The sequence below is a fragment of the Lepisma saccharinum genome, chromosome 16, assembly GCF_977018435.1.
Source record: "Lepisma saccharinum chromosome 16, izLepSacc3.1, whole genome shotgun sequence".
In the NCBI taxonomy this organism is placed as follows: Eukaryota; Metazoa; Arthropoda; class Insecta; order Zygentoma; family Lepismatidae; genus Lepisma; species Lepisma saccharinum.
In genome coordinates, this window is record NC_139244.1 from 59,787,199 (window position 1) to 59,810,927 (window position 23,729).

A 23,729-nucleotide genomic window follows, 5' to 3' on the forward strand; every position below is an offset into this window, starting at 1 on the left:
AAATTCTGTTACTCACAGAGTAGAAATTGTATCTGCCACAGAAACAGTGGATCTGGGTACTATAGGAGAGCTGCTAGGATTTGAGAACAACACAAAACTTGAACCAGGCATCAAACACACTGCTATGAATATACCTAAATTCTTAGCCATAGAAACTCTGAATATTCACTGTAATGTGGCTGAGGGTATGATCACCAAATCAAATGGCATAGGCACTCACAAACAAACAGGCATCATTGCAACATTCAAACCTAATTCTGAATTTATGGAGCCAATCATCTTCAATCCATCCCCAACATTATATTTTCCTGTGTGTCATAATAGAATAGATTACATTGAATTGATGGTCACTAATGAAAAAGAAGAATTAGTTGATTTTGCTGGAGCCACAACAACTGCTATCATAGAAATTAACATTTAAATAAAAATACATACAATGGAAAATATTGAGAGTTATGAGTTACAATCATTCCCCCCAAACAGGAGGACATTTGCAAATTTAAATCAACCCAACACAGAGATCGAGGTTGATCTTGATGTAGGGGATGGATTTATACACCCCCACAGAGCAGATCTTTACATCAAATTTGATGTTGTAAAACTCGATGGAACAGATTATCCGGCAAATTCAAATATAAGACTTGTAGATAATTTTGTGCCACATCTATTCTCTGAAATTGAGATCAGAAAGCATGGCGTTGTCATAAACAGAGTAGATTATCCCGGCATTACCTCCACAGCTTTGGCCACACTAAAATTATCCAAAACCGAGGCTTCTTACTACAAAATAGGAGGATTCGAGGCTGGTGATAAGATATTATCTAAGAACCACACTGTACTGTTCCCTATGCGCCTCTTGCCAGGATTCTTCTCAGATTACAAAGATATTATGTGGAAGGGTGGTTTAAGAATCACATTTAGAAGAGCTGCCAATGATAATAATGCTTTGATGAGGTACAGTACAATAAACCCTACAGGAGAAGCTCTGCCTAATACCCTACCTGATGCAGGCAAATGTCTTATTCAGACTATGGAGTTAAGAATCCCTGTTGTTGAGTATGAGGCCAGTTATGCTCTTAAATACAAAGCAGATATAATAAAAAATCCACAGATTCCTCTGCAATTTTATACGTATCAATGTGTACAGAAGCCCGCATCTGGTACATATTATGAGTTTGATGCTACAAATTCATTCTCCAGCATACAATATGACATGCCTGATTTTGTGGTGGTATTGTTTCAGACTGGAAGACACAACAATCAGGAAAAAAATTCAAGTAAATTTGATAACTGCAACATCAAGAACATATATCTTAAAAATGGCAGAAATGAGGTTTTTCCTAGAGAAAATTACAATTTAGACATGTCCAAGGATGATTTCCTCAAATTATATGAGGCATTTTCGGCATTCAAAAGAGTCACTACTGGCAATACGGATATGTATTACACACCAGATGAATTCAAAGCACAGAGACCCATGTTTGTTATCAATGCTTCAAAAAGAAAACAAGTTGTGGTGAATGACAGAACAAATATTAAAATCATCTGTGAATTTCATGAGGCATTACCTGATGACACCATATGTAGTGTTATTCTCATAGGAGAAAAATCATATGTTTATGATGTAAGAAATGAGAGAGTCACGGAGCAATTCTAGAAGAATTATATTATCTTAATACTAGATATACAAGTTGAGCCTGGTGCCCAATTGAACTTAGACCGGAAGTAAATATGTGTAGGTGTGGGTAGGTGTGGGTGTGTATATAGGTGAGGGTGGCTTAGTTTTAAGTGTGGTAAAAAAAAATATCAAGAGGGGCATATTTTTGACAAGTTTATGGACAACAATCTCACAGAAGTGCCTTTTATAAGTGTAAACAAATCTGCTTGAGAGGAGCTCTTCCTTTCTGAGAAATTCCCGAGGGCATTTTTACAAAATTCTTGGATTAGAGGGGGTTCCACACTTGAGCAAAAAGCTCATATGAGCATGTTGAGCTAGGTTTAAGTGTTGGTAAATCTGCTGGAGAGGAGCTCTTCCTTTCTTGCGCTCTCCATACCACCAATACAACTACTTAAGAATGACTTCAGTATTCTCATGCAGTACACAAGAGATTATAAAAACTCTCTAAAACATACAATTTTCAGTAGCACGAACCCAAGCAAGGCATTTCTTTCTTATTTCCCTGTTTCTTGCTTGTTGAACACAAACAGATGTATTGGGAGGGGATGCAGTTTCCATAAAGTCAAGTTCTTGTTTACTCGAGTTTGCATCTATAGGGGCTATTTCTAGTGATCTGGCACAGAAAAATGAGTAGGGGGAGGAGCGAGCATGTTTTCTGGCTAATTTATCTCACGTTACTAACTACCATCAAAATGTAAAATTTACTCTAAAATAAATTTTCTTCCTGTTTGCTGTGGGAGGGACAGACTAGTCGCCCACCTCTCCCTCTCTGGCATTGTCATTGGTAATTCCTAAGTAATGAAAATGATTGCTGCCTGGAGTCCAATCAACTTTGATTTTGCACGTGGCACGAGCCAAATAAGTGCAGTAACTTCTTAGCATTTGCAATTCTCCGGCGGCTAGGTATTCACTAATACACGGTCACCATATAGAGGGCTCAAACAGAAAACCTGACATCACAGAGAGAAGCGATTGATTGAGTTTTTATCGATTCATTTTACTTCGCTTTTCTGCCACTTTTGGCTAATCGTGAAGAGGGTGAGTTATGATATGATAAAGGGGTGGGGGGGCGAAATATGCCCTCCTCCACTTGCATACTTTCGAAGGTATGCCCTAGTACCTGAAAATTAAGCCAGGGCGTCAGTTCCGCGATTTTTTTACGGATTCCCCCCGGTTTTCTTTGATTAATCCTTTATTTTCCTTTTCTTTGTTTACAGTAATTCACTGTGGCATTGACATGATTGCCCCAGTGTAAATGGGTTTACAGCATTCTACAAAGACTGAAATTTATGTTAATATAGTTAAAAGTTAGTAAAAGCTAAAAGAAAATAGAAGTTAGTTAGATATGATGCGATAAAATTAACGCGTAGTATAATAAATGAAATCAATCAATCAATCGATATGATGAAATTGATAAAGGGGCGCAAAGAACACCCATGGCTAGGCAGGGATTCAAACCTGGAACATCTGACTTTGTAGCGAAGAAGCGAAGAAATGATATAATAAACAAGATTAAATTACTTCAACTCTAAAAATACATTTCTAAAAATACTTTTGAAAGCCAAATCCTTTACCACGTGGCACATTTGTGATCAGGAGAGACATAATTTTCAAGTGAAAAGGTACTTAGACACACAAACATGTCTGAAACTGATAAGACGCTTGTGTTTTGAAGGGTCCCAGTATAAGTGCCGACAATGTTCTTGATGTTTTATCTGGCAGGTGGGATGAATCAGGGATTCTGGTAGATGACACTTAGTCCACTGTTTTTAAAATGCTTTTACTAAGGGGTAAGAAAGTACCACTAGATTATAATTGCAGAAGAAAATTATTATTCATAACTTGGGTACATGTTACCTTCGTCTGCTAACACAATTCTTTACTACTACTGTTGGTAAATAAGATTGTATGCCACTGAAATGCTACTTTTCACTTCGCCTATAAAGTCAATATTTCCAAACCCATGGACTTTTGTTCATGACCAAGGGGTTTCGTGTTACCCCTATGTTGAATATGGCATAATAGCTTGGGTTGGATCATTTTATAATAATATTGTCAGAATACTGAGATTTCAAAAGAAAGCACTTAGAATAATGTACAAACTTGGCTGTAGGGAATCTTGCAAAGAGTTATTCAGGAAGAAACAAATAATGACAATATACTCCCTATACATCTATAAGGATATAACGTTTGTTCTAAATATTGGAAGCATGACTAAAAATAACCAATTACACAACCACAATACAAGGGGGAAAGATAATTATTACCAGACTCAATATCTCAAAACAATCACCAATGAATGCCGGGAAAACATTCTTCAACCAGCTGCCTCATGACATAAAACTGATATCTCCAAAAGATAAACAAATACAAACAATAAAAAAAATATGTATCAGAGAATTCATGGAACAAGACAATACCGGGCCAATGTAGTACTAAACTATGTGTATTTTAATTTTATTCTTATTTCAATCATGCAACAATAATGTATTTTTATTGTAGTGTAATGAAGTGTATTTTTCAATTTTTACTTTGGTGTAGTGATGTAATGTACTACACAATGTTTCTTCTTTTCTGTTATGATGTACGAAACTAATTATTATTTCATTATGTATCTTGACGTTTCCCATGCCCTTTTAATCAAGGGTCAAATTCATATTCAAATCCCGGCCTGGGAATGGGTGTTCTTTGTGAGTGTAATCAGTGTAATCAATTCCGTCATATAAACTCATCCTCATCTTTGCAATTAGCCAAAAGTGGCAAGAAAGCGAAGTAAAGTAACCCAAATCAACGAATCAATAATTTTTCATGATCAATATTGATGGCAAATCATAGATTTGCATGACATCGAACCCTTCGAGGAGAGAAAAAAACAAATATCTTCTCCCCCAAAGTTAGTATTCTGGGGGGTAAAATCTACTTGGCTCCCGCGTTAACGGCTATATAGGCTTGCTGTGAAAAAAAGGAAGGATATGGAAGATACAAATCGATTGAAAATTTCTTGTTTATTAACCATTAACTTGGGGCAAAGTCAGATATCCAGCGATGCATCTGAAGCAGAATGAAACAGTAAAGTTACTGCAGGCATTAGCTTCTCCTTTTGATTAATTATTGATTAATTGACTTTGTGTTTTAAGTCCACTTTATTCACAGCAAAGCTAATCGGGACTGAACCTACAGTTTAAAGTGGGATCCGAACCACTATGTGCCTCCATCGGGTATCGAATCCGGGACCTCTTGATTACAAGGCAACGACGCTACCCCTGCACCATCGGGGAGGCTCTATTATTAGCTTCTCCTACTCCTCAATTCCAGTCTTACGGCGGGCGTCCTACATGCTGACAAGGAAAGCTGTGAGCCGGTAAGCGACCAATCTAGCGCGATAGAACGAGGTGAGCACAGCACATCCTTCCGCGACGTCGTAACTCTCGACGAAACCGCTGTTGTCTGGTTTGTCTGCTGCGTATTTCTCGCTCCCCACTTCCCTTGTCAGCCGCATGTAAGTTGATTTTAAGTATACTTGAATACTTGAATAAACTAACCAGAGCTGGAATTCTAACCATTGTGTCGATGTTCCGCCACGGAGAATCTAACCCGGAACCCCTTGATTACAAGGCAACTATGCAATCGGGGAGACCACGTGATCTACTACTTGCATGTGACTTTCACTTACATGACGAGATTACAAATGTGATAGAGGTACGCCAGAGATTTCTTGAGAAGAAGATAAGGATTTTTATATAATCTGTCCATCAAAATGCCACATCTGTAAATTACAACTGCAGATGGATCTCTATTTTCCTCTATGGTGATTAAGTTTTCAACTTTAGGGTTTTCCTCGGCACTTATTTCGACAGAATGATGATAAATAGCTCAATGCCACAGCCATAAGTATCTGATAACAATAGATATTGTTTATGACACTTTTGTTTTGGTACTCCTGAAAAAAGGAGTCATCTACTCAGGCAGGTTTATATTTTATCTTATCGATACCATAAATATAGACGATACTAGTAAGTTAGTACTAGAATTCCAACTTCACTCTTTCTGGTGCTATCTACAACGATGGGTTCTCTCGTGTTTTTGTTGGTTGCAGGGGCTATTGCTGCTAGCCAGGTAATAATTATACATAATGTCACTAAATTGCATTACTTATGATAATTTTAGCTTCCGTCCTTACCGATGGCACAGTGGTAGCGTCGTCTTCTTGTAATCAAGGGGTCCTGGCTTCGATACCCGGTGGAGACACATAGTGATTCGCATCCAACTTTAAACTGTAGGTGCAGTCCAAAATAGCCTTACTGTGCATAAAGTGGACTTAAAACACAAACTCAATCAATCTAACCACTAGTGCTTCCTAACACGTTGGTGCATCAACTGCGCCAAGTGTATTTTTCAAAGTTTTGTGACGATCCGATATATGCAATGGCTTTCCCATCATAATCATCCTAATACTATACATAATATAGGACAACGGGATCCGTTAAGAAGAATTCATAAAATGCAACGAATTAATTAAGTAAAATCGTAGTTTAATTATAAAAAGGACAAGATGGGTGTGTGCATAGCGTCGGGTCAATCATTAAAAGGAACCACTAATTAAAAAAAGAAAGAAGCAAATTAAGCAGTATAATGGTGACCATCTCTCTGTCTCTCTAAAAAAAATAGAAGAAAAGAAATAGATCAGTCTAGTAGCTACCTAGCCAAGTTTAACCATATAAGTAAACACTACTCAATGTAATATGCTCACTTTGCACGACAGTTATGCAAAATGAATAACTGTGCCAAAACAATGAAGAAAAGAAGATGCCATCAGAAAAGGCCGAAGTACAAAATATGAAGGAATGGCAACAAATCTTGACGAAACTTTAATATGTAAATAAAACCGTCAAGATTGCAGATGAGATGATGAAATGAGATGAGATTTCCAAACAGTTCTTGGCATTTGGCTGCTGGAAAATGTACGATCTGGTTGATATGGGAAAGATATTTGGTGATGCTCCTCAACAACGCACTATGCTTGAAAGTTTTCGTTACCAAACTAGCGTGTAAGTGATATTCTAAAATTCCTGCAAGGCAAATTTCTTAATTTCTGAAAATGTAGATCAGACACAGATTGGAATTCCCCAAACCTGGGAAATATCGATTCTTCGCCCCCATCGTGAAACACTTTTACCGATTTACCTCAAAGCCAATAACAGATCATCTGTCCAAGATAACTAGAAGCTACATGAATTTTACCTTAAAATATCTAATGTTGCTACAATTATCGTGGCCACAAAATTTGTCTTTTTTGCCCCTTGTTGGCCCCTACTAAATGGCGCAACGCCCCTCAAAGACCAGGTCCTGTCAGAGAGTTTTTTTTTTTAAATTGGGTTACGCGTGGTCAGCGCGTCGAGTCCCATCGCCGCTGTTTTCTGGCTTTCGAGACCGGAGTCCGCTACTTCCTTTTCTTTTTTCAAGAGCTCTTTAATTGTCCTCACGACGCTGAGCCAACGCCGAAAAGTTAAGGGCTCTTTCGACCCTTGTGTCCTTCCGAAATCACTCATAATGTTACAAACTTCTTGTCCAAAACATTTGGCTCCAGTGATTGCATAAAATTTTCGTGATGTTTCCTTCTTGTTCTTCGGAAATGTAATTTAGGCAAATGGAAGTAGAAATTAGGCTTTCGTTTGCATGATATAGAGAAAAACGTTTCTTCCACCACAATCTTGAAACGTGTAAGTCGTTTCTTTTAATCAAATGCAAAATAAGACCAATTTTCAAAGGTATTTAACGTAAAAGCTCTATATTTTGGAAAGTTCTAGAAGTTCTATTTTTTGAAAAAAGTCTACTTCATGCAGAGATAGGCTAATTGAGACTAAACCTACAGTTTAAAGTTGTATCCACTTTGTGCCCCCACTGGGTGTGGAACCCAGGATCCCTACAAAGCGACGACGTTACCACTACGGCACCGAGGAGGCCTTGTTAGAACTCAAATGTACAGTCTTGGACACAGCTGGCTTGTAACGAAGCTATTGAAGAAGCAGTGAAGCAAGCCGATCAATGTCTGACCACCAAGCGCCTTGTGACTAGACAACCCAAACAGCATTGCAATTTTGCGGCTTGTATACCAGTCACGGGTATACATCTCTGTAAATTGAGTAGTGATGCCAAAGAGAAATACGAGATGAAGATTGCCGATCGTAATGTCTCGTGTTCTCGACATGGAATAATACTCGGTCCACGTTACGTTCCATTATTTAATGTTGTTTGGGAATGAACATGACGGACTAGGTTTATATTTTCAATCCTTGCATTACAGTAAATTCCATATTTTACAATTATATTAATGCTTTGAACGAAATTAATGCCCAGAAAAACATCGAACACACGTTCACACCATTCTTCTCACACACATGCACTTGAAAACAAACACACAAAGCTAAGTTTTAACTTCCAAGTGAATGTCCAAATAACAGTAAATGGAGAAGCACGATGTGCGAAACATGGGATTTTTCACAGAAAGAATGCGTCTATTTGTGACATACGTGGTTTCTATTAATAGACAATGAAACAATTATGAGAGAAATTAACATGCATTTTCGTCTTCAGGTGCTGAGGAAGGAAACAGACTGACTGGAAAAAAGAAAGCGTGGTGCTATCGATAGGCTGTTGGTTAGCGTACAGAGCTTTCATCAGTGAGGTCTAGGTTCGATCCCCACCAAGGACATTTATTTTTATTCTTTTCTATTAGTGAAGAAGTATGTAATATTGTTTTCTAGGCATTTTGACGAAAGGATACGCATCAAATTTGTTCGTTTAATCTGTATTTTCATTCTTCTAATAAGTTCTCTATCGCAATGGGATATAGAGATTCTCTATCTAGGCGATGGATATCTTCTCAATGCTTACGTAGCTGCGATTCTCCAGTCCCTTTCACCCACTTGTCTTATTTATTTACTTCATTTCATATCTAACGAAAACACACAGATATAGGTAGAACAAGAAAAACACCTCGCGTCGAAGGGTCCCGGGTTCGAATCCCGGTCGGGCTTGGTTGTTTGTGAATGTCCATTCATCAATTTCATCATTTCATCACTCATCCCCATCTTCGCAAATTAGCCTAGAGGCACAAAACGCGAAGTAAAATAAATTAAATCAATCAATCAATCAAACACCTCGCGTCGAAGGTTCCAGACTCGAGTTCTGGCTTTTTTTTTTGCGAGGGTGATTATTCTTGTGTGTCTGTTTATCATCTTTGTCAAAAAAATATTCCTCATTATTGTCGTGATTAACCTAGGGAGAGACCAAAGCGACTGAAATAACAAAAGTACAGAAAATGCAAGACACATCTGCCTAGGCATGTTATACCTTGGGAATTAGCAATCTGAAAATTAACTTGCGTTTCAATTGACTACTTGCGAAAGAGTTTCGTGTTGCCTCGTTTGGAGTGTTGGTTGTCGTGTCGGACCAGCATGCGGGCAACCCGAGTTCGAGCCCAGTGGAAGGCGAGTTTTTCTTTTGTCTAATTTCATCCAAACTTATTTATAAAACTGAAGTTTCTGCAAAACCTTTTGAATTGCATGTCACTTCGTACGTTGGTAATCTGAAAGCATCAAAGATGAAAATTTGATGTTTCGAAGCGACGATGTATTTGTGTATGTGTTGAAAAAACGCAGTTATTTATTAACGAAAAACATGCAGCCACGTGTTCATTGAGAACGCTTCCTAGTTGTCAGTGCTAATATGGCAGTAATTACAGTCTGTCAACACACACCAACTTTCACGTTTCCCGTAAAATTATTACCTTTCCACGTTTCAAAATCATGAGTGCTGTCTAAAGCAATACTTTGATATTTGCGTTTGCATGTTCGAATCTAAAGTAATACGAAACTTTTTCCCAACAAATGACATTCAAACCATTAATAACTGTTTGAAATGTGATACTGATATCATATATGGAAAGAATAAAAATGGAGAATTTCGCTTAATACAACTTATAAATAGGGAGCGGAAGTTGATGAAATGTCATCTTTTTTCTGACATCTCGGACACGATGCCCATTAAATATACACAATATTACACTTCATCTAGAACCCAAAAAAGGTAATTTTAAAGTGCATTTTTTTGCATTTGTTGCCATTTGTCAGGTTTTAGGTCATTTTCCGGATTTTCGGCATTTACCCGTCATTTTTTGCAATATTCGGTATATTGTTTCATCATATTTTGTCACTTCTTTAATTTTGGTAATATTCTTGAATCTTTTCACCAAGGTATATATATCTCGCAGGATTGCAATTTACGAGCAAAAGAAATGCTGAACTGGTGACAGTTTTTGTTGTGTCGGGGGAAACCACCAGGTGCCCGCCTGGGGCAAAGTCAGATTTAAGATCAGAAAAGGAAAGGCTTGAAATACCATAGCTAGACCCCGTTTGCACTGAAAATCCTCGTTGCATATTTTAATTGAATGTGCGTGTGTTATCATTTGGTGCCCTTTTTTTTTAAAGCAAGATTGCATTTTGTTTAATTTCATTTTCATTTCAATTTTTAAACTGAAACTAACAAATTTGATGGTCATTTCTTGCATTTTACGTCATTTTTTCCCCATTTTTTAGGATATTCTATAGGTCATATACCTATATTTTTTAGGTCATCAACTTCCGCTCCCTACTTATAAATATATTAAATTATGTGGATACCTGATGTGAAACGTACGATGCACGATCAGAGAGTCTGAATGTTGCATTGAAAACTGCAGAGAACAACGACTGACTTATGAACAGTGAAAGGTTTTTCCATGCTCCAATGGGATTTTATTTATAACTATAAATAAACAAGGGAGAAGGACACAGGTGGGTATGATGAACTAAATTGTAATCTAAAAGTTTTAATTGAAGAAACAAAACACGTTCGCGGTTAAAAATAGAGCATTCAATTTCAGACACATTACACTAACTGAAAGAGTATTTTCAAAATTAATAGTATCCTCGTTCTTCACCTTTTTCTCAGTTGTGACACATGTCAATTTCCTCTATATTATCTGTATTCTCATTGGGACAAACACCCACATCCATGCCCGAACCGAGTATTGGTAATATCGCACGCTAGCCAACAATTCCAGAGGAAAAGTTTGATACGCGGTTTAGTGGTTCCAAGTGGTTAAAATCCCACTTTAAACTATAGATCCAGTTTTCTTACTGTGCATAAAGTGGACTTAAAAGAAGGAAAAAATCGAGGAAAAGCGCTTGAAGGTTTCGATGAGTTCCAAGTGCCTTGATGAGGCGAAGCTATTACATGATTTTCAAGTGGTCAAGTGGCCCCGTGGTAGCGGATAAGTTTCACGTAAAGAAGACTTTGATTTCGATTCCCGTTCTATTGCCCTGTTTTTTTTATATAACTCGAGCAACTAATTATTGCATTTTATTTAATAATTTATTTGAGTAAAAGTTAAATACATTTTTACTTTATTTTTGGGTGGAAATCTTTACTTTACTGTTTTAAATTTTATTTGTGAAAATTATTTTTTGCGATAGTTTTTTCCACATATCTCATCATTTTACAAACATACTCAACAAAATGTTATGCCTGGCGAAAAGTATACATTTATTTCGAGAAAATGATCCAGAAATACATATAATACTATTCACAAGAAATTATCGTAATCGTTTCGAAAACAAAATTCAACAATTCGCACAGCAAATAAAATAAGAATGTTCGCAATAAATAAATTCAAATATATAGTCGCTCGAGTTAAGAAAAAAATTGGAGGCAATCAAAGGGGAATCGAACCCAGTATCTCCTGCGTGTCAAACTTACACGCTACCAACCCACCACCTGGTCTTCTGTCAGTCGGACAATCTAATCGTCTTATGAGTAACGCTTGCTAAGTTTCTAATCTTTGAAGCGCTTGTAATTGTTGTTGTGTGTCACGGAGTTATGTTTACTGCAACATTTGAGCACAGAATCCAAACATACGTAAATTTTATACACAGAAAACATGGGTTTTCTGCACATAATTACGGAGCATGCGCTCTGTCAAGGACTAGAAGGAACCTCGCAAAAGTTACTGAAGCTAGTCTTCGGTGCTGACAGTTGGCCCCGGAGTCACGTGGTCTATCTCGTTATCAGTCGACATGACCTTGAGCCTGCAGAACCAGCACACTGAAGTGAACGAAGGTATTTTACGTGATTTGTAAACTGGAAGAAAACATGCCACGCGTTACAACAGACAGAGGTTTGTCTTCAGCTTTGGGACAGACAAACCACACTAGGCATACAGACAGAGTATAATGTAAGATAAAAGGAAATTATTTCTCCGTCTCCTCACACTGACAATTTTATTGCCTTTTTTTTGGAGGTATTTGGCCACAGAAACGGGATTATATTATTGAAGTCGTATCTCGTGTGATGGCTTGGTTCAGTATGCTGATCAGGTTTTCTGACGAAAGCAGGACGAGCTACCCAAGAACAGTAATTGTCTATCTTTTATATCTGCTTCCTTCATCATCCGGTATAAGGCAGACAAGCACATACCACAAATATGTAAGAGAACTATTGCTAATTTGGTAACTTGTCTTGCAATTGAATTTCTGTCATGAACAGCTGCAAAGAAACAAAGGCTTTCCTTTTAAAGGATTACACTGAATAATTGTTATTTGATTAGGATACTAAAATGACTTCAGTATTTACATGCAGTACACAAGAGATTCTAAACACACACTAAAACATACTCCTGTTCGTTTCAACGCATTATTCAACAATCAAGACACAAAATAATGGGCATGCACAAGAAAAATTATGTTTCTTTGATTATCAAGTGCATTACGTGGTTAACATCAAGTTTGGATTTGCCGGTTATCCAAATATTATTAATTTTGAAAATAGTCTTTCAGTTAGTGTAATGTGTCTGAAATTGAATGCCCTATTTTTAACCGCGAACGTGTTTTGTTTCTTCAATTAAAACTTTTAGATTACAATTTAGTTCATACCAACCTGTGACCTTCTCCCTTGTTTATTTATAGTTATAAATAAAATCCCATTGGAGCATGGAAAAACCTTTCACTGTTCATAAGTCAGTCATTGTTCTCTGCAGTTTTCAATGCAACATTCAGACTCTCTGATCGTGCATCGTACGTTTCACATCAGGTATCCACATAATTTAATATATTTATAAGTAGGGAGCGGAAGTTGATGACCTAAAAAATATAGGTATATGACCTATAGAATATCCTAAAAAATGGGGAAAAAATGACGTAAAATGCAAGAAATGACCATCAAATTTGTTAGTTTCAGTTTAAAAATTGAAATGAAAATGAAATTAAACAAAATGCAATCTTGCTTTAAAAAAAAAGGGCACCAAATGATAACACACGCACATTCAATTAAAATATGCAACGAGGATTTTCAGTGCAAACGGGGTCTAGCTATGGTATTTCAAGCCTTTCCTTTTCTGATCTTAAATCTGACTTTGCCCCAGGCGGGCACCTGGTGGTTTCCCCCGACACAACAAAAACTGTCACCAGTTCAGCATTTCTTTTGCTCGTAAATTGCAATCCTGCGAGATATATATACCTTGGTGAAAAGATTCAAGAATATTACCAAAATTAAAGAAGTGACAAAATATGATGAAACAATATACCGAATATTGCAAAAAATGACGGGTAAATGCCGAAAATCCGGGAAAATGACCTAAAACCTGACAAATGGCAACAAATGCAAAAAAATGCACTTTAAAATTACCTTTTTTGGGTTCTAGATGAAGTGTAATATTGTGTATATTTAATGGGCATCGTGTCCGAGATGTCAGAAAAAAGATGACATTTCATCAACTTCCGCTCCCTATTTATAAGTTGTATTAAGCGAAATTCTCCATTTTTATTCTTTCCATATATGATATCAGTATCACATTTCAAACAGTTATTAATGGTTTGAATGTCATTTGTTGGGAAAAAAGTTTCGTATTACTTTTAGATTCGAACATGCAAACGCAAGTATCAAAGTATTGCTTTAGACAGCACTCATGATTTTGAAACGTGGAAAGGTAATAATTTTACGGGAAACGTGAAAGTTGGTGTGTGTTGACAGACTGTAATTACTGCCATATTAGCACTGACAACTAGGAAGCGTTCTCAATGAACACGTGGCTGCATGTTTTTCGTTAATAAATAACTGCGTTTTTTCAACACAAGCACAAATACATCGTCGCTTCGAAACATCAAATTTTCATCTTTGATGCTTTCAGATTACCAACATACGAAGTGACATGCAATTCAAAAGGTTTTGCAGAAACCTCAATTTTATAAATAAGGTTGGATGAAATTAGACAAAAAAAACAAAAAAAACTTGCCTTTCGCTGGGCTCGAACTCGGGTTGCCCGCATGCTGGTCCGACACGATAACCAACACTCCAAACGAGGCAACACGAAACTCTTTCGCAAGTAGTCAATTGAAACGCAAGTTAATTTTCAGATTGCTAATTCCCAAGGTATAACATGCCTAGGCAGATGTGTCTTGCATTTTCTGTACTTTTGTTATTTCAGTCGCTTTGGTCTCTCCCTAGGTTAATCACGACAATAATGAGGAATATTTTTTTGACAAAGATGATAAACAAACACACAAGAATAATCACCCTCACAAAAAAAAGCCAGAACTCGAGTCTGGAACCTTAGACGCGAGGTGTGTTTCTTGTTCTACCTATATCTGTGTGTTTTCGTTAGATATGAAATGAAGTAAATAAATAAGACAAGTGGGTGTAAGGGACTGGAGAATCGCAGCTACGTAACCATTGAGAAGATATCCATCGCCTAGATAGAGAATCTCTATATCCCATTGCGATAGAGAACTTATTAGAAGAATGAAAATACAGATTAAACGAACAAATTTGATGCGTATCCTTTCGTCAAAATGCCTAGAAAACAATATTACATACTTCTTCACTAATAGAAAAGAATAAAAATAAATGTCCTTGGTGGGGATCGAACCTAGACCTCACTGATGAAAGCTCTGTACGCTAACCAACAGCCTATCGATAGCACCATGCTTTCTTTTTTCCAGTCAGTCTGTTTCCTTCCTCAGCACCTGAAGACGAAAATGCATGTTAATTTCTCTCATAATTGTTTCATTGTCTATTAATAGAAACCACGTATGTCACAAATAGACGCATTCTTTCTGTGAAAAATCCCATGTTTCGCACATCGTGCTTCTCCATTTACTGTTATTTGGACATTCACTTGGAAGTTAAAACTTAGCTTTGTGTGTTTGTTTTCACGTGCATGTGTGTGCGAAGAATGGTGTGAACGTGTGTTCGATGTTTTTCTGGGCATTAATTTCGTTCAAAGCATTAATATAATTGTAAAATATGGAATTTACTGTAATGCAAGGATTGAAAATATAAACCTAGTCCGTCATGTTCATTCCCAAACAACATTAAATAATGGAACGTAACGTGGACCGAGTATTATTCCATGTCGAGAACACGAGACATTACGATCGGCAATCTTCATCTCGTATTTCTCTTTGGCATCACTACTCAATTTACAGAGATGTATACCCGTGACTGGTATACAAGCCGCAAAATTGCAATGCTGTTTGGGTTGTCTAGTCACAAGGCGCTTGGTGGTCAGACATTGATGGCTTGCTTCACTGCTTCTTCAATAGGTTCGTTACAAGCCAGCTGTGTCCAAGACTGTACCTACTACAGTGTCCCGCCCCCTTTCTATTTCAATAAACTACGCTTCACACTTTCAAAGTTTATTTGAAGGAGAATGAAAGAGAGTTTTATTTAAAGCTCTAAAAATATTTCAACGGGCCAACTAAGATAAGCTATGAAATGTGATCTTGAAACATTTAACTTATTAAATAACACAAGGTTTGAATTAAAAGTAATTAATTCTTGCGCCGGAGTGGCCTTCCTGAAGAAGGCTCAACTTGTAACAGCATGGATAACTATGCAATACATTATAATATGTGGCCGACTCTTATCATATATCGCTGCAGACTTTAAAATTTGGTTAGCAACAGTGCAAGAATTTATAATGCATGTTTATTATTCTGATTTAATGATACACGTGATACAGAAAATACACAAATATTTTTAAAAATAATTAAAAAAGGTAGCGGAAATTTCTGTAAGCGAACTCTTAACTATTAAAAAAATGTTTGAATTGAATTTTAAAATTCAGGCACAGGGTGAAAATTTTCAGACGCCTTGGAGAACGGGCGCCCTGTATTTTACTATCTCTGTATATTTGTGTGTGTGTGTGGATGTATATATATATATATCTTACACACACACACACACACACACACACAGTATAACTACAGGGTGGTCACAAAGTTGGCGTACCCCCCCTTTATTTTCGATACTGCAATGGTTATGGTTGAATGCTTGATATGAACACATACCTGATGATATAAGTGTCCGGAACATCAGTATGGAGACCGTCTTTTCGTAGCACGGCCGAACTCTGCACCATATTGTGGTACACTTCGCGATATAAGTGTGAATAAGACCTTTTTCCTGGCGGTGACGTTCGCCTCAATATGTTCTGAAGCGCCTCCAATAAGTCCTAGAGGTGGTTTAATCAATTACATAGGTATGTGTTCATATCAAGTAATCCAACTATTACCATCGTAGTGTCGAAAATAAAGGGGGGTACACCAACTTTGTGACCACCCTGTATATATATCATAGCGATCAGTGGCGGCGATTGGCTTGCAAAGTGGTGGAAGAACAGTGTTTACTTTGCTTTGTTAGATAAGGTTTAGAATAGTGTGGAGGCAAAAGTGTCAAAAGGAGGGCAACTGCCCGCCACGCCCCCCCATAATCGCAGCCACTTATAGTGACACATATATTTGTGTTCTACTATTCGCTCGAGGTCCGGATCTCAGATACCACCATGAGGGTCTCCTCAGCTGTATTGTCCTGTAGGAAAGTATTGAAGTAATCTTCCAAAATTTGAAACAAAGTGAGAAATAGTGAATGCACACACACACACACCATTGCGCGAATATGTATGTGTGTGTATGGGAAGAGTGCATAATCAATGGTTGGAAGTAATATTTACTCTTTTCGCTTAACAGTAAATAGTTACTTTATAATATGAGTAACTGTAAATCCGTTACGTTCTTCAAACATCAACAAAAACGACAATGTACTGTAACCTACTTTTCTGTACGTTTCAGCAGTACAAGAAAAAATGCAATTTTAATCTACGTTTGCTGCGTAAACATGTATATTTCGCAAGCTGTAATTTTTTAAAGTATACATTTTACTTAGAATTGACTTGTCTTCACATATCATCGTTTTTCTAACGTAGGGCGTAATTGCTAATGGTATTATTCTGCCTTTGGTTTTGCCGTGCCTTGAGCATTATGAAACTTTAACATATCACACCTGAAAGTTTCTATAATACACAGATAAAAATCAATATCACTGGTGGTGATAACACCAATCCGTCAGGTATAAAGGGATGCGAAAAAAAATGAAACAGCGATTACTCTGCTACTTCAGATAAGCGACCATGTGAGATTCAATGGAGATTAGTGTAAATTTTTCATGGTTATTAGTAAAAGTAAAGAGCAACCTATTTATAGTTCATGCATACAACACGTTTTAGTTTTTCTAGAATAAATTAGCTGTAAAAAGTAACTTAGTTACTTTTCAAAGTAACGGTAGGTATATATCGTACCCTCTTTTCTAAAATGCTTCCATGGTCACTAGTCAGGAGTGTATTTTGTTTCATCAAGCATTTGATTGGCAACACTTGCAAACCCACATTGCTCAACATTAAATTCCTTATTTTTATTAGAATGATGAAATTATAATACCACTCATAACTCAGAGAAATCAAGAAAAACCTGGAAAAATCAAGGAAATTTAGTGAAGAGCTCATGGAAACTTCAGGGAATTATTAAAATGCCTGTACTCTCAAACATTTCACCATTTCATCATTTGTCATTCATCCCCATGGCCACGAATAACATGTAATTGTAGGAAAGAGAATTTGTTTGTTGCATAATAATTTATTTGTATTTCCAGGCAGCAGACGTGAAGATCTCCCTATTCTACGAAACCCTCTGTCCTTACAGCAAACGGTTTGTTACCGACCAACTTTACCCCGCATACCAAAAGCACGGAGAGTTGCTGGAAGTAGAGTTCCTTCCGTACGGCAATGCTCGAGTAAGTTAAGTACACGTTTAGTAGCTTCAGAGTTCATTTTCAATGCAGGCTCTAATGTTAGCGATATTTGGACTAATGTGTTCCATCATTGATCATTTATCATTACTTTTCAGTAGCTTGAAAAGGTTAGAATAAGATACGAAATCAAATGTTTTGTTACCAAGTAATAATTATTAATATCTTAATATCCTGTACATACTGTGAAAGTTAGTCGGTGTTGTGATGCAACACTCGACAAATCGTACATAGTCTGAGATTTCACATGGCAATTTTTTTTTTATAATTGTTATATTTATATATTTTTCTTGTAACTTGTAACTTCCTAGCTTAGTGACTGTAAAATTTTTAAAAAATATGAAAAATACCATGGTATTTAAATAATGATATTAGGGTTTGCAGTTGTTAAGAATATTGGAGACAAGTTATAACTTCAATTTGAAAAGTAATTTTATGTAAATTCCAGTGGAATATGTAAGTCTGTTTTTCAAAAAGGAAGTTAAAGTTCAATTAGTAATTTTCACGGAATTTTAGTATTTGATATTAGCACAAGACTACCCACCTTTGGATAAACTGTATAATGAGTAGCATTATATGTATTAAGTCATATGAATTGATTTTTTCTGTATTAACGGGGATATCATCTTGCCAGGTTGTAGAAGGTGGTTACGTGTGCCAGCATGGAGAGCTCGAGTGCCATGGCAATTACGTGCAGGCCTGTGCCATTGACGTCCTTTCCAGCCAGGATCAAATTGTGGACTTTGTACACTGCATAATGGACACAGCCATTACCTATACGGAAACATCTGGCGCTGAGGTAAGCGAAATCAAATGAAATACCGCAGATGTTTTTTTTTTTTTTTTATGCTACATCATTATTTCGTTCTTACTGTTCGTTAACATCATCATTTAAAGAACAAATTCCCTAAGTAATTTGGTGATTTTATTGTCATAATTATTACAAGAGGTTTAGTGTTTTTCATAAAACCAATTCATAAAGCAAGCATAGAAATATTTTGTATTTAAGGTTACATTATTTAATCTCTTTACCAAAAGGGTTCTATTTGCATTTATAAGTGCAAGGAAGAGTAAAAAAAAAAATTATGCAAATCTTAAGTTACTTTCTTTCACTTATAATATCTTCTCTTCGCGAAGTAGGTTCGAAATAATCATGCCAAATGCTATTTTTGTTAAAAATTTGAAATTGAATCGCATGATGTTTCCTTGCAAATGAAGAGTGTTGACTATTGCATAAAGGCTTTGCAGAGATGGTTACTAAATGAGAAGTCAAAGTTATAATCATCTCCTTAAAATCGAATTTCAAATGAACATTCAAATTCTATTAAAAGTATAAAAATATTAGTGCTTTCTATGGAATAATCTTTGGTTCCTTCTTAAATTGATGAGAATTAGTAGAAATAGTAGAAGTTTCTTAAGAGATGACTCAACAATACTTTAATAAACTTGTAAATTAATTACAACAAAATATAAATTAACAAAGAATTCATCAATATCTGAGGTGTTACATATTTATATTCCTAATTTATATTTTAGTTAATCAACAATGCTATTTTGTTGAAAAAAATAGGATAAAACAAGTGATCTTACTTTTATGATTACATCGCGATAAGCCAAAAGTAGCAGAAAAGCAAGTCTGAATAACACAAATAAAAGCAAGATTATGTTAAATTACATTTATCAATATTACATTATTAATATAGAAAATGCTCGCATAATTTCATAGTAACGTTTTCATTAGTCGTACAGCCTCCAATTGTCATTTTCTTCCCTGGATGGAAATTATTGCTTTTTTTAATAGAATAAGATTCGAAAAATGTCATGTCATGACAATATTATCTCATCTCGGCCTTAGTTTATTTGTAATATTCTGACTCCATTACGTAACAGCTAACTTATTTTCTTTACAGTGTGCAGAAAAACTGAACATTGACTACACCCCAATTGGAGCCTGCTTCAATTCCACCGTAGCTGATGAACTTATGCAAAAATATTCCGACACCACAGAGAATTTAAATCCACCTCTGCTAGGAGTTCCATCTGTTGCCATAAATGATGTAAGTATATTAGCTATATATCTGTTAAATGCAATGATTTTAAAACTCATGCAATGCGCAGTATTACAAACTGAAAAATAGCCCATTTAATATTTATTTGCAATTGAAATTAAAAATTGTACATACCGGGTGTCCCAGAAATAGGTGGCATAACTTCAGGAGCGTGTTCCTTACATGAAAACAATGAAAAAAGTTTATATGAACATAGGTCCGGAAATGTTTGGTTTCCAAGTTATAGGCTGTCAAAACACGTACTCACTGGAATTTGTCTATCTCCCACACGTGGTTTCTTTGACACGACCAGGTATTTGATGACTGGTACATGCTGGGTGTGCGTTGTTGAGACCATGTACACCAATCAGGAACGAGCAGATAAGCACTTCATGTATGATTTGGCAGATGGCAATGCTGTAGAGGCCCGTCGTTTGTACCGCGAAAGGTGCTCACACCAAAGATGCCCAGATAGAAAAACATTTGTGAGTATCCATCGTCGCCTGTGTGAATTTGGCAATTTTGCACCTCGTGCTGTTGAAAGAGGACAACCTCGATCTACGACTCCTGTGCAAGAAGAGGATATTCTGGATATTGTGACTGCAATTCCTGAAATCAGCACACGAAGGTTAGCAATGCAATGCAATTCCTCGTTCCACTATCTGCAGAGTATTGCGAGAACAACAGTTGTATCTCTACCATCTGCAACGTGTATCACCAGCAGATTATCCTGCGCGTGTCGTGTTCTGCCAAAGGTTTTTGCAACAACGTGAAAACTTTCTAGCCTTAGTGATCTTCACAGATGAAGCACAGTTCACACAAGATGAAATCGTGAACTTCCACAATCAGCATGTATGTATGGGCTGAGGAAAATCCACATGCACGTATTCCATCACCAAGTGCGGTTCTCCCTAAACATGTGGGCTTGCATTTTTGGTGACATGTTATTCGTACCCCATGTACTTTCCCATACACTTACGGGACCGGTGTACAGACGATTTCTGGGAAGCAACCTGCCTGCTATCTTGGAAGATGTTCCACTGAACATACGTCAACAAACGCACTACATGCACTTTAGTCTTGTTGCCCTCAGGTACCTGAATCGAAGGTACCCTGGTCGGTGGATCGGTAGAGGTGGACCAATTGCTTGGCCTCCACACTCACCCGATTTAAATCTCTTGGATTTCTACTTGTGGGCCCATTTGAAATCACTGGTGTATTCGACTGCACTGGCAGATGTGAATACTCTCCGCAATCGCATTGTAGCAGGTTGTGAGACAATATGGAACACGCCAGGCATTTGGGAGCATATTCGAGTGGCCATGCGAGGTCGATGTGCGGCCTGTATTGAGGTCGGGGGTGGCCATTTTGAACATCTCCTCTAGGGTACTGTGAAGAACTAAGTGCCATAGACCAAATGTGGAAGATAGACAAATTCCAGTGAGCACTTGTTGTTACAGCCTATAACTCGGAAACCAAACATTTCCGGACCTATGTTCATATAAACTATTCTCATTGTTTACATGTAAGGAACACGCACCTGAAGTTATACCACACATTTCTGAGACACCCGTATACACCTCTAATGGTGATGGTTCTCTAAGGGATTATATTAATTCCCCCCCCCCCCCCCTGAGTTCCTTATTCATATTCCTAGGAAAATGCATAGAGATTGATCACTAGTGGAATCTGGAGTACTTAAATGTGAACCAAAAGAGAGACTTGAACTTCGGCCTTCGATGTTTTTGCCTGATAGCAAACATCAAACTAGATATCATATGTGGTGCATAAAACAAAGAGTTGTTCGAATTCTCGCTCGATGCCAAAAGAATGTCGGTGGGTCAATGTTTAACTCACATGCTTGCTTTCCAATTTTTTGTATTGCATTTGTGTGTGCAGACAACTAAATGAAACGTTTATCTTTATGTGTGTTCATAAATGTTATGTCTGCAAAACCACGGTAGGGCCATACATCTTATGGTCAACTTTAAGATTACTGACATTCAGATTATGAGTGTATATTATGAAATTAAGAATTTTCAGTTCTACTGACTTATTTGTATATACAGTTAACATGTGATAACAATATTTTTGGAGGAGGGCAATTCTTGAAGTTGTAGTTCCATATTGCCATTTCAATACCCCCACTGACTATACTTTTTTTGATTGAGTTTGTGTTTTAAGTCCACTTTATGCAGCGTAAGGCTAATCGGGACTGGACTTATAGTTTAAAGTGGGATCCGAACCACTATGTACCTCCACCGGGTATCGACTATACTTTATTAATATAATTGTCTTTATTTTCAGGTGTTTGATTACGACCAAAGCGATGCAGCTACGAACGATCTTGAATCTTTCATTCAAGGTCTGCTTGAACAACACTAACAGGCTTACTACTGAAAGAATATTATATTATTATACAAGAGCCTGTTAAATAATATAATTATGTGAAGAAAATGCTCAAGGAAAAGAAACTGAACTGACTTCAGAAGAGAAGTAAATTGGAGAAGAAACGCTTCCTTGACTCAATAAAATAATGAAAACACATGTTCGTTTATAATTGAAACAAAATTCTGAGTATTCCTTGCCACAGAGACCCATAGATGAAGATCTCGAGTTTATAGTCTTATTATTTGTTTTTTAAAAAATGTTGTTATTATTCAAAAGATTCGCGTTTTTATTTAACACACTTTTCTGTCAAATCTACCTGAAATTATACCTTCATTGTGGTTTTAAAATAGTAATTTAATTTTTTAGTTACGTGTTCTACTCCTGTTCGTGATTCCTACGTTGGAAACTATTCTTGAGGAATTTATTCCCTATTTCTCGTACGACAAATACCCCACGGTTTGCTCGGAAATGAAAATGGTGAGATAGAAAGTGAAAATTCATGGGAAACATCCATTTACATGTGGTTTCATCTAGCTGCTGGAATTATTCCATGAAAAACCACCATAAGTTTTTCTTTTAATTTGGAAAATGTGCATGTTACGCATGCATAAATATGGTACATTTCATTTTTTTTAAAGCCTACACGAGAAGTGTTGAATTTTCGCGGTATTTTCTATTTTGAAGCACAAAATAGGTTGACATTCGCGGAGAAGGCAAGAATTCTCATTTTATGCCAAATTCACATTATTTCGCGATTTAGAATGTATGAAAAATGTTTTAGAACATGTCACTGCACATACATGAATAACAATTTACATTTTCGGTTATTGCATTTGCAAAAAATCAAGGATAATTCAGAAACATCAGAGACAGCACTGTGGTGAATGTTATTAATAACATGCGTTTGACAAGCAATCGTAATCAGAAGTTTGTTTACGTATTATAAAGTATGTTTCAGTAAAAGCGTGCAAAAAGGAAACAAGAAATAGTTAATTCAACACTGAACAGTTGGAGATAGAGACCCTAGGGTCAGAAAAACCAGCGTAAAGAGACATGGGCTGAAACATATCGGGCGTTAGCGGTTGCCGTCGTCACTGACATATCACTGACACTGGCCATAGTTTTAATTAAACATAAATATTGTAAAGAGAAAAAAAATCTCCTCAATATGGCGTGTGATTGCTTTTAACGGCAATGGGCTAGTTTGAGGTAATATGTCTCCCTAGAGCATCCCGAACATGCTTGATTGGATATAAATCCAGGGAACATTAGAAAGGGAGCAGCCAATACGGTATGTCGACAACAAAATATTTAGATCCCCTAGATGTATAGCCAATGGACATCATGGTGTTATAACAGTACTAGGAACGCACTGTGTTATTGTGCTTTACTGTGCTAACATGGAGTCGCCAACAGTAGTAACCAACAAACAATCT

General features: G+C 36.8%; 1 protein-coding gene across 1 annotated transcript; it reads left to right on the top strand.

Moving 5' to 3' along the window:
* The first annotated feature begins 5,671 nt into the window (after positions 1-5,671).
* Positions 5,672-22,445, top strand: LOC146000109 (GILT-like protein 1). The gene is made up of 5 exons (XM_083137449.1): positions 5,672-5,794; positions 17,699-17,839; positions 18,489-18,653; positions 19,765-19,911; positions 22,210-22,445. Exons 1-5 carry the CDS (start codon positions 5,744-5,746, stop codon positions 22,285-22,287), a joined length of 582 nt encoding a protein of 193 aa, XP_082993575.1. The 5' UTR covers positions 5,672-5,743; the 3' UTR covers positions 22,288-22,445.
* The last annotated feature ends 1,284 nt before the right edge of the window (positions 22,446-23,729 follow it).

Coding starts and splice junctions, on each gene's coding strand:
- LOC146000109 (XM_083137449.1), top strand. CDS start 5,744: ATGGGTTCTCTCGTGTTTTTGTTGGTTGCAGGGGCTATTGCTGCTAGC. Junction 18,654..19,764: donor CGGAAACATCTGGCGCTGAG/GTAAGCGAAATC, acceptor TTTTCTTTACAG/TGTGCAGAAAAACTGAACAT. Junction 19,912..22,209: donor CATCTGTTGCCATAAATGAT/GTAAGTATATTA, acceptor CTTTATTTTCAG/GTGTTTGATTACGACCAAAG.